Genomic DNA, 13,852 nt, shown 5'->3' with positions numbered 1-13,852 from the left:
GGCCCCGCCTCCGCGAAACCATAGAGTCGCGCTCACAGGCGGGGGTCCTCGGTGCGGAACCATAGGGTTGGGCCCACAGGCGGGGTCCACGGTGCGGCGCCCCAGACTCCGGCGTCCCCCGCCCGCGTGGGAAGTCTACCTGGAGACTCGGGGCAGAGGGCAGGTGGCGACCGGGCAGGGAAAACAGGGCCTCAGCGCGGGCTGGGTCAGGCACGCGCGAGGGCGCCCACCGAGGGCCTTCCCAGAGGCCCCCGCGCGCCGAGGGCCTGACCGGCGGCAGCGTCTTCCGCCCACGTGGCCACGGCGAGATGCCCAAGTCCAAGCGCGACAAGAAAGGTGAGCCCCGAAGGCCGTGGCCCCCCGGGGGCCAGTTTGTGGGCCGGCTGTCAGCTGCGCTAGGGCTTCGGGGAGGACAGGGGAGGACGCTGGGACCTGTGCGAGGAGGGAGCGGGGTCGCGGCGCGCTGGAACGGTTGGGGCCTTTGGGGTGGCGGAAACCCCGGAGGAGGCTGGAGCCGCGTCGGGGAAGTGGAGGGGGCTTTGCCAGGCCTCCAGAGAGAGTTGCCCAAGGCCGGCTGGCCCAGGGAACAGCCTCCGCACCCCTGGGGTGCCGGCCATCTCGCCTTGGCCCCCCTCTCCGACCTCAGCCCCTCTTTCTTTTGCTCTCCGCGCTCCCCCTCCCCTCGCCCCCTTTCCTTCAGCCCGGGTTTATCCCCGAGTATGGTGGTTGTGTTCTCCAAGTTGTTTCTGCCGGCATGGTCGTGCTCCGATCTTCGTATGGCTGGCTGTTAGGTGGCAGTCCGTAGGACCCCTCCTAAGAGACTGTTCCTGACTGTTGCTACTTATGGTGCGTCTCTTTCATCCCGGCACATTCACTCAATAAGTTAGAGACCTGGCAACTCTTTAGGTTTTGAAAGCTACTGCAGTTATAACATGGAAGGTCTAGGGCTCTCATAGAGTTTTAGTTTTGGGAAGTGTGTCTTCCCAGGATACTAAAAATTGAATCCATAAATTCAGATAGTGATGAGCCTCATGTAGGAAAAAAGCAGTTGACATTCCCTTGTGTAGTGTAGCTAGAGAAGTTCTGTTGAGATGACAAATGAGCCGGAACTTGCAGAAAGGAATTAAGCAACCCGAGGAGTTACCTGGAAGGGTAGTGGTCGAAGGAGGGGGAACACAAAGGGCAGAGGCCCTGAAGCAAGAGCGTGTTTAACTTTTGCAAGAGGCCAGAGTGGGCGAAATGGAGGGAGAGAGAACCGAGCAGAGTGTGCAGAGCTTGAAAGAGTTTTGCACGGGATTGGTTTTCACACCCAGGTGAGGTGGGAGGAGAGAGCTTGAGCAGAGGAGTGATGTGGTTCCACTTTACTTTTAAAAAGATCACTCTAGTTGATTTGTTGAGAATGGACCGGGGAGGGCAGGGGCAGTGGGCAAGGGTGGAAGCAGCGAGACAAGTAATAATCCAAGAGAACGCTGTGCTGGCTTGGGCCACAGTCGTAGCGGTGGAAACGCTGGGAAACGAGCCAGCTGGATTTTGTTTGCCCTCCTGTACTGCACTTGCCCCTGCCTGCTGTGATTACCTTTCTGATGTGTCCTTCGTGAAGAGGGGCTTTTTATTCATCTATCCAGGTCCCTCCTGGGACCCAGGGCTTTGCATTTGATCCTCTGTTAAGCATTTGTGGAATGATTGGATTCTGTGGCGGGGTCCGTGGTCAAACCTGGCAAGTGCCAAACCCGTCTGAGTAAGGGGCAAACTGGGTCCCAGCTGTTGTTAGAGAAGAGGTGCTTGTCCCTCGCCAAAGAGACGCCGCTGCATGCACGGGTCCAAACTGTAAGACGTGATGTAGCAGAGAAGCCCCAGACTCATTCTTCCACACAGAGAAGCCATAGATGGTCTCCACACACTGCAGCCAACAGCAGGAAGGGACCGGCCCCAGAGAGGAGGCTGGGTCTCCGGGGAGTGCACCACCCTCACTCCTCAGTAGGGAGTTAGCCCCAGAGGGGCTGTAGATAGCTGGTTTCTCTAGTAACAGGACAGATGTGAAGGGATCTTCAGGCTCAGGACTGCTGGAGAGGCACTCTGGGGACCTGGGACCTGGGAGTAGCCTTGCAAGCCACAAGCAGTAGCCACAGAAGCCTGAATCGGCTCCATCCAGCTGGGTACCCAAAGGGGAGACGAGTCTCTGAGACATCCAGGTTTCTCTCTCATCATCTCCTCTTTTTCTTCTCTGTGTTAGTCTCCCTAACCAAAACTGCCAAGAAAGGCTTGGAACTGAAACAGAACTTGATAGAAGAGGTAAGAGCTTGTTTTTTATTATTGTTATGTTTATTTTCCCAGCCCTTTTATTTGGTTTTAAAGGTGGGTGTGGGATTATCTGACGGGGACAGCTCTAAACATCCACGGCGAAGTGAGAGGCCGTGGAGCAGCCTCTTTCCCCCCTGGGGCTAGAGTGTTACTGCCCGACACCTGCTGCCCTGGGACTCCAGAGCCCCATGAATTGTCCCGTAGCTTCGGAAATGTGTGGACACGTACAAGTACCTCTTCATCTTCTCCGTGGCCAACATGAGGAACAGCAAGCTGAAGGACATCCGCAACGCCTGGAAGCACAGTCGGTGAGTGGGCAGTGGGAGGCGGGGCCAGGCTGCTCAGAAAGTACAGGGCAGTTAGTGACCTTGGGTACCGGGGTCACAAGGATCGCCTTAATAAGGACAAAATGCCACCCTCCCCAACCCCCGATGAAGTATGCTCTTTAACTGTTTGGGGTTGGGGGGTGGCTGTTTGGTTTCTTCGGTCAGGCTGCTTGGCTTGGTTGGAGATGGTCGTTTCCCAACCAGGGATCGAACCCAGGCCCTCTGCAGTGAGAGTGCAGAGTTCTATCCACTGGGCCACCCGAGAAGTCCCTAACTGTTAAAGTTGGTGTTGCCCTGGGGGCGGGAGGAGAGCAGTGATCCCTCCAGGAGAGGGGGCCCCTGAGCCCTGGGGTCTGGTCCCTTACGGAACACCCAGCAGCTCTGGTTCAGACCGTCCAGCGGGCCTCTTCCACAGACCCAGATGCACTCCCTGTGGGCTGAGACAGAACGTGTGTGAGTCAGGTCTGTGCGGGAAAGAATGTGAGGGGCCCTGGGCTGCGTGGAAAGCAGCCTCTGGCCGCGCCTCCTCCTGGGCTGGGGTTCCGGTCCCGGGGACTGGAGCTGGTTGGCACTTAGCTGAGGGCAGGGCGCCTCCTTCACGGAGCCCTCTTTTTCTCTGTAGGATGTTCTTTGGCAAAAACAAAGTGATGATGGTGGCGCTGGGTCGAAGCCCGTCTGACGAGTACAAAGACAACCTGCATCAGGTGGGTCCTGGCTCTCCCCGGCGGGGTGGCGCCCTCCAGCCGTCTGGCCGGCCCAGGGGCTGGCGTCAGGCTCAGCTCTCCTGGAGCCTCCGCCCCCTCACAGTCCTCTCCAGGTGTTGCCAAATGTTGGGGGGAGGGGGGCACAACCGTCCCCAGCTGAGAACCACTGCTCCCACGCGACGGACGCCACCCTCCTCTGGTTTTGCAGGTCAGCAAGAAGTTGAGGGGCGAAGTTGGTCTCCTCTTCACCAATCGCACTAAGGAGGAAGTGGACGAGTAAGTGCTCTGGAGGAGTGGTGGGAAGGGAAAGGTGGGTGAGGTCTCCCGGGAAGGAATAAGCCGGGATTTGGTCCAGTGCAGGGTCCAAGGAAGACCTGGTTCCTGGAACCTTGTCACCGGGTCTCCATCCTCCCCAGCTCAGAGCTCCCAGCTGAGCCGAGGAGGACGGGGAGGCCAGGCAAAGCCAGGCAGCGCCTGACCTCAGGTAGATGGGCGTTGTTCGTGATTCAGTCGCTCAGTCCTGTCCGACTCTGCAACCCCATGGACTGCAGCACGCCAGGCCTCCCTGTCCATCTTCAACTCCAGAGCTTGCTCAACCTCATGTCCATTGAGTCGGTGATGCCATCCAACCATCTCATCCTCTGTCATCCCCTTCTGCTCCTGCCTTCAATCTTTCCCAGCATCGGGGTCTTTTTCAGTGAGTCAGCTCTTCGCATCAGGTGGCCAAAGTATCAGAGCTTCAGCCTCAGCATCAGTCCTTCCAGTGAATATTCGGGGTTGATTTCCAGCACCACAATTCAAAAGCATCAATTCTTCAGCACTCAGCCTTCTAAACAGTCCAGTTCGCATCCATACGTGACTGTTTTCTCTTCCCTCAGGTGGTTCACAAAGTACACGGAAATGGACTATGCCCGAGCGGGGAACAAAGCCACATTCACTGTGAACCTGGACCCGGGACCCCTGGAGCAGTTCCCCCACTCCATGGAGCCCCAGCTGAGGCAGCTGGGCCTGCCCACGGCCCTCAAGAAAGGTAGGGGTGTCCCTGGAGCTGAGAGCTCACAGCTGAGGGCCGAGAGCGCAGGTTTCCAAGCCAGGCAGCTCTCCCCACCCCGCCCCCACCTTTCCTGCGGAGAAGGTTATTTTTATCAGCCTGTGTTTTCTTACATGATGATGGGACCAAGAGTGCCCGCCTCGTGGTTGGGGTGAACGTGGTCAGGGACTTAGAGTACAGCAGTCAAGGGACAAGGAAGGAGGAGTCGGTGCCGCCCACCATCAGAACCCCCTGCCCCAGGCAGCTGACCGCTCGGGAGGAAGCCCAGTGCCTGAGCTGCTGGAGTCTCGGGCAGAGGGCCGCCGATCCTCCGGCGCCGCCCAGGCCCCTGTGCTGGGGTCACCGCTCGGGGTCCCTTCTCTGCAGGTGTGGTGACCCTGCTGTCCGACTACGAGGTGTGCAAAGAGGGCGACGTGCTGACCCCGGAGCAGGCCCGCGTCCTGGTGAGGTCCCCACGGCCCCCAGCCACCCACCCAGTGTCCGCGGCCGCGACGGGAGGGTCCACAGGCACCTCTGACCACACGCACCCTCCTGACCGCTGGTTCCCTCCATCTCTCACAGAAGCTTTTCGGGTATGAGATGGCTGAATTCAAGGTGAGCATCAAATACATGTGGGACGCACAGTCCGGAAGGTTCCAGCAGATGGGAGATGACTTGCCAGAGAGCGCGCCCGAGTCAGAAGGCGAGTCAGAGGAGGAAGATGACAGCTGAGGGGCCGAGGCCTCCAAGTCTCGTCAGGACGGCCAGGAGGCACTGCCACCGCCCTCCCGGAGCACGGCTGTGTGTTTGCTGTGGAGGAACACGAGCGAGGGGGGCAAGGACAGGCGACTTTCCTATAAATAATGAGACTTTGTCATTCAGGCTGTCTCCTGCAAAAGGGACTTTTCTTGGGAAAAAAGCTAAAGACGCTGTTGGGTTTGGGCTTTGGGTTGGACTCCCAGGGGTCTGTTCATTCCTCAAGCCGGTTTCCAGGACTGGCTCCTGCATGGCCATGTGCCCGGGCGGCTCCGGGGGCCCAGGAGGAAGCGCCTTCTCTCCTCCGGCCTCAGCGGCCCTGGCTGGAAGCTGGGGTTTGCTGAGGGGAACAGGCACCTCTCCCGCCCGCTTCTACCCCAGCTGTGTCTTCTCTCTCCCCACCCCTTCTCCCACACCCGGGCCAGGAATCTTGCGGACGACCTGAAGACGGGAGGCTTAGCTGAGGCAAGAATAAAGCCACCGCTGATGGGCCTCCCCTGGTGGTCCAGTGGCTGAGACTCCATGCTCCCAGTGCAGGGGGCCTGGGTTCAATCCCTGGTCGGGGAACTAGATCCCACCTGCGGCAGCTAAGACCTGGCCCAACCAAATAAGGAAATAAACAAGCGTTAAAAAAAAAGAATGAAGTGCCACTGAAACTGAGCAAGTGTGAGAAATGTACCCCGGCAGTTTTATTCTTCCGGGTGGTAGGTTTTTGCCCAGATGGTTCTGTTTGTATGTATTTAGGGAGGTGATTCTACACAAGATGTCCACCTCGGGGTGTACGGCCCTCTTCTGTCGTGTGTAGAAGCATGAGGGCCACCTGCAGCCCTGCTGTTGAGAGGTCAGGCTGGGAGGCCCTCCTGCCGCCTCTGCCCTTCAAAGCCTGGTCCCTACTCCTGCTCATTCTCACCAAGCCTGTGGGAGGCGGGAAACAGCCCGTGGCTGCAGAGGAGCCGTTCGCCGGGTTCACCCCAGGCCTGGGCTCCAGCCTGGTTAGTGCCCCTTGATTCAGACAGCAAACGCCCTGTCAGCCCCGGCCTTTTCCTGTGGTGGAGGCTGCAGGGAGTGTTCTCAAGAGCATGGGAGATAAACCGTCTGTAGACAGGACTGTGAGGGAAGAACCAGCCACGCAGAGCAGCCTAAGGTCAAAATTGACTGTGTGAGAGAAGGAGGCGACAGGTGGAGTGTGCCCTCTGCCACCCCAGACTAGGCCTAGCGGAAGTAGTTGGGACAGTCGTGGGCGACCAGGCGCCAGGCCTGATCAAAGGCCCCCACAAGGGCCGGCTCCAGGGGCCCTTCCTCAGTGGCCGCCAAGTTTTCTTCCAGCTGCTCCAGGCTGGACGTGCCCAGGGTGACCGCATCCCCGTGGGCGCCCTGCAAGGGAAGACGGCCAGACATCACGCACTGATGCCCCACAGAGACCCCGTCACACATACCCCCACCCAGCCCCGCCTCTGCCAAGACCTGGGAGCCAGTATCTGTGTGTGCTCAGTCCCTTGGCCGTGTCTCACTCTGATCCCATGGACTGTAGCCCACCTGGCTCCTCTGTCCATGGAATGTTTCAGGCAAAAATACCGGAGTGGGTTGCCATTTCCTCTTCCAGGGTGTCTTTCCAACTCGGGAATTGAACCCAAGTATCTTGCATTTCCTGCATTGGCAGGCAGATTCTTTACCACTGAGCTGCCAGGAAGCCCCCAGTGTCCATACCCTGCATTATTCCAGAAGGAACTTGCCTTCAAACAGCTCCAAAGCCCTGCCTCCCTAGACACACATGGGCAGGCCTGAGTTACTTACATGACCTCACTAAGCTTCAGGATCCCTTTACTTTGCAGGGTGATTGTGGGGATTAAAATTTTGTAAAGGCTATGGTTTTTCTAGTAGTCATGTATGGATGTGAGAGTTGTACTATAAAGAAAGCTGAGCACTGAAGAATTGATGCTTTTGAACTGTGGTGTTGGAGAAGACTCTTGAGAGTCCCTTGGACTGCAAGGAGATCCAACCAGTCCATTCTAAAGGAGATCAGTCCTGGGTGTTCATTGGAAGGACTGATGTTGAAGCTGAAACTCCAGTCCTTTGGCCACCTGGTGCAAAGAGCTGACTCATTTGAAAACACCCTGATGCTAAGAAAGATTGAGGGCAGGAGGAGAAGGGGACAACAGAGGATGAGATGGTTAGATGGCATCACCGACTCAAGGGATATGGGTTTGGGTGGACTTTGGGAGTTGGTGATGGACAGGGAAGCCTGGTATTCTGCGGTTCATGGGGTTGCAAAGAGTCGGAAATGGAGTGGGTTGCCATTTCCTTCTCCAGGGGATCTTCCCAACCCAGGGATTGAACCCAGGTCTCCCACGTTGCAGGCAGATTCTTTATCATCTGAGCCACTATGCAGCAAAAATTTAAAAACAACTAAAAATGAAGTCATGCAGCTCTCCCACTTCCTGCCTCCTACCTGGAGCTGGCAGTGGTGGTGTGTCCAGCAGAGGGCGACCGAGGTCGCGCCGGGGGTTCTGGCACCATGTGCAGCCTCCAGGGCCTTCCCCACCAAGGCAACGGCCTGGAAGGGGTGCTCCTTCTAGTAGCTGGGCAGGGAGGGAGGGAGGGTGGCACAGGGGTCAGAAGGGGGTTTCCTGCAGGGTGTCAGTCTAAGTGGAGGCTTTACCTCCCTGAGCAGCAGAATGCATGTGGATTTCTGGGTCCCTCATCATGGCGGTCCCTGCCCAGCGGTGGGACCGGCAGGGGTGCAGTGGGCAAGAATCCTTGCATCGCACATGCTCACCAGACATGAACAGTACAACCCCCAACGTCAGGACCACATCTGTGTGCCCCGGATCACGGACAGGACAAGTCCTGCTTCCAGTCCTACCTAACTATCCTTGGATCAGCCACCTGCCTTCACTTAGCTGCTTGGTGAGGAGACAACCCAAGCCAGCCCCACACGGTGAGCACAAAGTGTAAGACAGATAATGGACCTGCCGTGCTTTCTCAATAGAGCAGAGAAGGTAAAAACCATCAGCCAAGATCCTGGGCTTCCCTGGGGGTGCAGTCAGTAAAGAATCTGCCTGCAATGCGGGATACCTGTGTTCCATCCCTGGGTTGGGAAGATCCCCTGCAGGAGGGCATGGCAGCCCACTCCCGTATTCTTGCCTGGAGAATCCCCATGGACAGAGGAGCCTGGCAGGTTGCAGTCCATGGAGTTGCAAAGAGTTGGACACAACTAAGCAACTAAGCACTGCACAAGGCCCTACAGGGTGGCTTTCTGGAGGTACAGAGGGTAAAAACCTGTCTGCCCCTGCAGGGGACACCGGGTCAATCCCTGGTCTGGGAAGATTCCACACGCACGGGGCAATTAAAGCCCGTGAGCCGCAACTATTGAGCCCTCGGGCACAACTCCTGAAGCCTGTGTGCCCTAGAGCCTGCGCTCCACAGTGAGAGAAGTCGCCACAGTAGAACCTGCTCACCACAAGGCCCTGGCTCTCCACAACTAGAGAAAGCCCCCACCTAGCAACAAAGACCCAAGACAGCAAAAAATGTGAGTTATTTTTTACAGAAAGTATCCTCCGGGAGAGAGGCCCAGGCACTGGTGGTGTGACAAGCTCCTTGATACGCTGCTTAAGGAAATGGCTTCTAAACCTGGTCAGACAATCAGAAACTCTGGCGCGGGTGGGCGCCTGGATTAGGGTTTAAATCACACCACTGCACACAGAGGTGGTTCCAAGTATGAGACACTGTGCTGCGTAAAAAGTCCTGGGACATTTCAACAAAATTAGCACTGAAGCTTTGGAGACTTAGCTTCTATAAATCTTGAAAGATGAGCTTCCCAGCAGTCCATAGATAATGTCTAAATTTGATACATTAAGGAACAGCAATAAAGCATATACGTCAGAGATCCTACAGTCAACGCCAGAGGGAGAGTAAGCTGACAGAGTTTAAAAGCATCACCTCTAAGGAATGTGACTTGGAAAGGGCTTGTTTTAGCTGCGGGCATGTATTACATGGATACTTTTTCAAACTTTAAAAAAATGAAAGGGAAAAAAAAAAGGTAAAAGGGCTGGTCCCAACAGATGTTCAACTATAACTTTGGACATTGATGACAATTTTATTGCCAAGAATTTACAAAACTTAGGCTCAGTGCCCCACGTGACAGGGCCAGCAGCAAGCTTCAGGGTTCCCCAGTCCCGATGCGAGGTGTCTCCTGCTGCGGTGGGCAGGGGGGAGGCTCTTCGAGGGAGGAGACACAGTCTTGCAGAACCGGGAGAAGGGCCAGAGCTCCACACACTCCCAATCCAGGTCGCCAGTCACTCTGGGAAACTTTAGGGGTGCTGGTTGGGTTCTCAGTAAAGCTGGGCTTGAGGGGTCAAGGTCTGAGCAAGAGGGGAGGCTCTCGAACCCAAAAAAGCAGCCCCAGGGACGCCCCACTTTCAGACTATGGGGACCCTCCGACCCCGCCCGTCCTGACGCCCCAGCTCACTGATTCCTGTAGACCTCTGCCCAGCTGTTCCCGAAGAAGCGGCCCAAGGGCTGTTTCCCGTCCTTGCCCTCATACTGGTACCTGCCGGTCAGCAGGCCTCCTGCGGGAAGGCTGCAGTCAGACCCCCAGGCACTGCCCCCAGAGCCCGCCTGGACCGGAAGTGGGGGTGATGGCGGGGGAACCAGGACGGGCGGAGGTCCTGGCAAAGCCCTCCCCTTCCCAGGTCTGGGGCCAGGCTTCTCCCGGGTCAGGAAGGGGCAGAAACGGGGTCAGGAAGGCCCTCCCGCCCAGGGGAGCCTGTGCCCGCACAGCCCGTACCAGCCAGAGGGTTGTAGGCGTAGAACCGCAGTCCGAAGTGCCAGAGGCAGGGCAGGAGCTCCGTCTCCACCTGCCGGGTGGTGGCGTTGTACATGCCCTGCAGGCAGAAGGGCCAGCTGAGCGGGGGCCTGGCCGGGGAGCCCCAGCCTGCTCTCAAAGTCTTCGGTCAAGACCCCCAGGACTCCACATGGTTTCCAAAGTCACTACTGGTGGACGGGGAGATGGTGCTGGGCCCCAGGAAGGGCCGGCGGCCTGGCTCTGCCATCCCACACACATCTGCAGGCACCAACCGTGGGCTGGACCCTGAGCTCTCAAACACACGTGGATCCGGTGAGCTCTCTGCTTCAAGAGATGTCAGAGTTGAGTTGAAAAGACGAAGGCAGAGGATGCGCTCTGTGACCTTGACCAATTTATCTAACTTCTTTGAGCCCCACTTCAGTAATCTTGTCTGGAAAATTCCTTGGACAGAGAAGCCTGGCAGGCTGTAGTCCATGGGGTCACAAAGAGTGGTACACAACCGAGCACGCGCGCGCACACACACACACACACACACGCGGGTGGACACACAGACGGAGCCTCAATCCGCTCAAGGGTAAATCGAGAATGACAATGGTACTCTCTAGTTGGGAATCTCAGAGGACTGATCGGAACTTTGACACACTTACTCACTGAAAGTGAAGGTGTTAGCGGCTCAGTCGTGTCCAACTCTTTGTGACCCCATGGACTGTAGCCAACGGAACCCGGGTCTCCTGTATTGGCAGGCGGACTCTTTACCACTGAACCATCTGCAGAGTGTTTGAGGGCTGCTCATTTGGAATCTTCATTCCTCCAGCACAGTCCCCACCCCTTCCTGATGTTAACTTCAGACCTGAGCTTTAAGAACTTTGGCCCAGCTAGTTCTAGCCTGAAGGAGGGAAGAGGAGGAGGAGTTGGAGAAGAAAAAGCAATTAGAAAAAGACCAACCTAAATGCGCAACAGATGACTGGATAAAGAAGATGTGGTACACATAAACAGTGCAGTATTACTCAGCCAGCAGAAAGAGTGAACTAATGCTACGCACAGCAACGTGCATGGACCGATTTTCACACTAAATGAAGTAAGTCAGACGGAGAAAGACGAATACCGTGTGTGTGTTAGTCGCTCAGTCGTGTCTGACTCTGCAACCCCGTGCACTGCAGCCTGCCAGGCTCCTCTGTCCATGGGATTCTCCAGGCAAGAATACTGGAATGGGTTGCCATTCCCTTCTCCAGACGAATACGATACTGCTTATATATGGAATCTAAAAATATGATTCAATTGAACTTATTTACAAACTAGAAACAGATTCAGAGACAGAAAACAACCTTATTGTTACCAAAGGGGGAAGGGGGGCATAAATCAGGAGTTTGGGATTAACATATAGACTAATATATATATATATATACACACACACACACACACACACACATATAAAACAGATAACCAACAAGCACCTACTGTATAGCACAGGAAACTATATTCAATATCTTGTAATAACCTATAATGCAAAATAATCTGAAATGTGAAACAAAATCACTTTGGCTATACCTGAAACTAACACAACATTGTAAATCAACTAAACTTCAAAAAATTAAAATTGAAAAAGATAATAAGACCAGAGTTGCCTCGACGAGGCAGCCAAGTGACCCAGAAAGAGTGAGGCCCTGAGACGCATGCATGTTCTCGTCTTGTTCCAGATCTACCCTGCCGTGAATCATTTCCCCCTGCGACACCCCAGAGTGAAAGACGGCACAGGGTGCCCACGACGATACTATTAACAGTAACAGCTGATGTGGCCGAGCCCGCACTGTGTGCCTGCCAGCACAGGCTACACGCACTGAGATGGCATCAGACATTAAACCTCCCGCCCTCACACATTAAACCTCCGCCTGGCCACAGCTGCCTGCTCCAACACCCTCAGCGCTGCTAAATGTCACTGCCTTTGCCCACTCACTGCCCACGCCCACAGCCAGGAATGCCCTTTCTCCTCTCACTCCGGGAAAATGGTCAGTTCAAGGTCTGACGTTCCCTTTTCTGAGCATTCTTCTTTGGCCCGTCCCAAGAAGCGGTCCCTCCTCTAGGCTTCCCAGCTGTCTCTAGATGCTGAGCTCCCTGAGTGCGTGAGTGTCAGTTCCCCTTCTGTGGCCTTGGACAGAGGCTGGCACAGAGCAGGCAGTTAGACAGGGTACCTCCCCCACTTCCCCATCCCAGCTACTGCTGGTAGCTCCAGGGCTCCCAGGCGCACCCACCCTGGTGAAGTGGGAGGCACCAGGACTGAACCACGTGCCCGGGCCTCCAGGGAGGAGTCCAGGGCTCAGAGCAATGAGGAAACTGGTCCCTGCGGGTTCCAAAGACCGATCTGCAACAGTGCCAAGGAGTGCCAGGGCGATAAGGGCGGGACTCCTGCAGATCCGGACCACACCGGGCACCTGAGGGGAAGGGGGCAGGGGCTGCCCAGCGCCAGATTCCGTTTTCAGGGCCCCCTGAGAGGGGCTAGCCAAGTCGTTCCAGGCTAGGTAAGGGTTGCTGAAAGGAGGGAAAAGGAGAGGAAAAGGGTCAAGACTTTTGTACTGTCCAGCTGTCCAGGGCTAATGTGCAAGGGCGCTGGGAAGCCCGGGTTTCACAGAGCTGCGAGGTGGCCAGAGGACTTGGCGTCCCCGGAAGGGGACAAAGCTGTCGGTCCTGAGCTTTTATAAACTTAAAACTAGACGCACTGCGTGTGTGCGTGCTCAGTCGCTTCAGCCGTGTCTGACTCTCTGTGGCCCTACGTACTGTAACCCACCAGGTTCCTCTGTCCATGGGATTCTCCAAGCAAGAATGCTGAAGTGGGTTGCCATGCCCTCCTCCAGAGGATCGAACCCACATCTCTTACATCTCCTACATCGGCAGGCAGGTTCTTTACCGCTGAGCCACCAGGGAAGCCAAGACTTACTATATGACTCAGCAAAAACTATACCCCAGTAATCTTCATGAACCTACCTACAAAAACCTTTGACCAATATAGTTGACTAACATTAACTCTATTGACTGATTGGCCAGTTTAAGGCCAACTATATGCCTGGATGAAATTCAGTGTGTCATGATGTATTATTCTTGTTATATATCACTGCATTCAATTGGTCAAAGGTTTTTGAAGGTAGGTTCACAAAGATTACTAGGGTGTAGTTTTTGCTGACAGAGAAGGCAGTGGCACCCCACTCCAGTACTCTTGCCTGGAAAATCCCATGGGTGGAGGAGCCTGGTGGGCTGCAGTCCATGGGGTCACTAAGAGTCGGACACGACTGAGCGACTTAGCAGCAGCAGCAGCAGCAGTTTTTGCTGAGTCATACAGTAAGTGTATTTTAACTTTATAAAAACTCAGCTGTTAAAAAAGTTAAACATGAAAAAAGGTTAAAGATTATATTTATCCTTGTGTTTACCATTTCCAGCACTCTCCATTTTGTGTGTGTGTAAATCCAGCTTTTCTTCCGTCTAAAGTATTTCTCCCAATATTTGCTACAGTGAAGAAGTGAAGTGAAAGTCGCTCAGTTGTGTCCGACTCTTTGCCACTCCATATACTATACAGTCCATGGGATTCTCCAGGTCAGAATACTGGAGTAGGTAGCTGTTCCCTTCTCCCGGGGATCTTCCCAACCCCAAGGATCGAACCCAGGTCTCCCACATTGCAGGCAAATTCTTTACCAGCTGAGCTGCCACCAGGGAAGCCCGGAGTGAAAGCTGGCTACTATAAATTCTCCCTAACCTTTGTCTGAACAAAGTCTTTGCTTTCATTTTTGAAAGGTGTTTTCGTTTGAGTTCTTGCAATACTTGAACACCAGCTTGAGCCTTTAGCAAGTCCCAACAAGAAAACCACAGAGCCAGCCTCTGGGGCCTGCAAGATGGCGGGACAGCCCCAAGGCACCACCCCTAGGCTAAGACCACATTTTAGGAT

The 13,852-nt window shown here is 55.3% G+C and overlaps 1 protein-coding gene and 1 long non-coding RNA gene across 5 annotated transcripts; one reads left to right on the top strand and one right to left on the bottom strand.

The window, feature by feature from the left end:
- Positions 1-16: 16 nt before the first annotated feature.
- MRTO4 (MRT4 homolog, ribosome maturation factor) lies at positions 17-5,773 on the top strand. Its single transcript, XM_019982529.2, has 8 exons — positions 17-336; positions 2,234-2,292; positions 2,506-2,609; positions 3,250-3,331; positions 3,540-3,607; positions 4,210-4,361; positions 4,749-4,825; positions 4,944-5,773. Exons 1-8 carry the CDS (start codon positions 309-311, stop codon positions 5,091-5,093), a joined length of 720 nt encoding a protein of 239 aa, XP_019838088.1. The 5' UTR covers positions 17-308; the 3' UTR covers positions 5,094-5,773.
- A 3,420-nt stretch (positions 5,774-9,193) lies between these two features.
- LOC109577200 (uncharacterized) lies at positions 9,194-12,690 on the bottom strand. 4 transcript variants are annotated; one of them, XR_011563367.1, is made up of 5 exons: positions 11,380-12,690; positions 10,569-11,182; positions 9,904-10,000; positions 9,586-9,685; positions 9,194-9,425 (listed from the first exon to the last, which is right to left on the bottom strand). It is a non-coding gene; the product is annotated as an uncharacterized lncRNA (long non-coding RNA). The 4 variants fall into 4 exon arrangements; XR_011563366.1 differs by having other exon boundaries at positions 10,569-10,807; positions 11,027-12,688; XR_011563368.1 differs by having other exon boundaries at positions 10,569-10,688; positions 11,027-12,684.
- Positions 12,691-13,852: the final 1,162 nt, after the last annotated feature.

This window comes from Bos indicus, chromosome 2 (genome assembly GCF_029378745.1).
Source record: "Bos indicus isolate NIAB-ARS_2022 breed Sahiwal x Tharparkar chromosome 2, NIAB-ARS_B.indTharparkar_mat_pri_1.0, whole genome shotgun sequence".
Lineage (NCBI taxonomy): Eukaryota > Metazoa > Chordata > Mammalia > Artiodactyla > Bovidae > Bos > Bos indicus.
Note: the sequence above shows the minus strand (reverse complement) of the source record. Positions and strands in the feature narration are given on the sequence as shown.

Coding starts and splice junctions, on each gene's coding strand:
- MRTO4 (XM_019982529.2), top strand. CDS start 309: ATGCCCAAGTCCAAGCGCGACAAGAAAG. Junction 337..2,233: donor GTCCAAGCGCGACAAGAAAG/GTGAGCCCCGAA, acceptor TCTCTGTGTTAG/TCTCCCTAACCAAAACTGCC. Junction 2,610..3,249: donor AACGCCTGGAAGCACAGTCG/GTGAGTGGGCAG, acceptor TTTTCTCTGTAG/GATGTTCTTTGGCAAAAACA.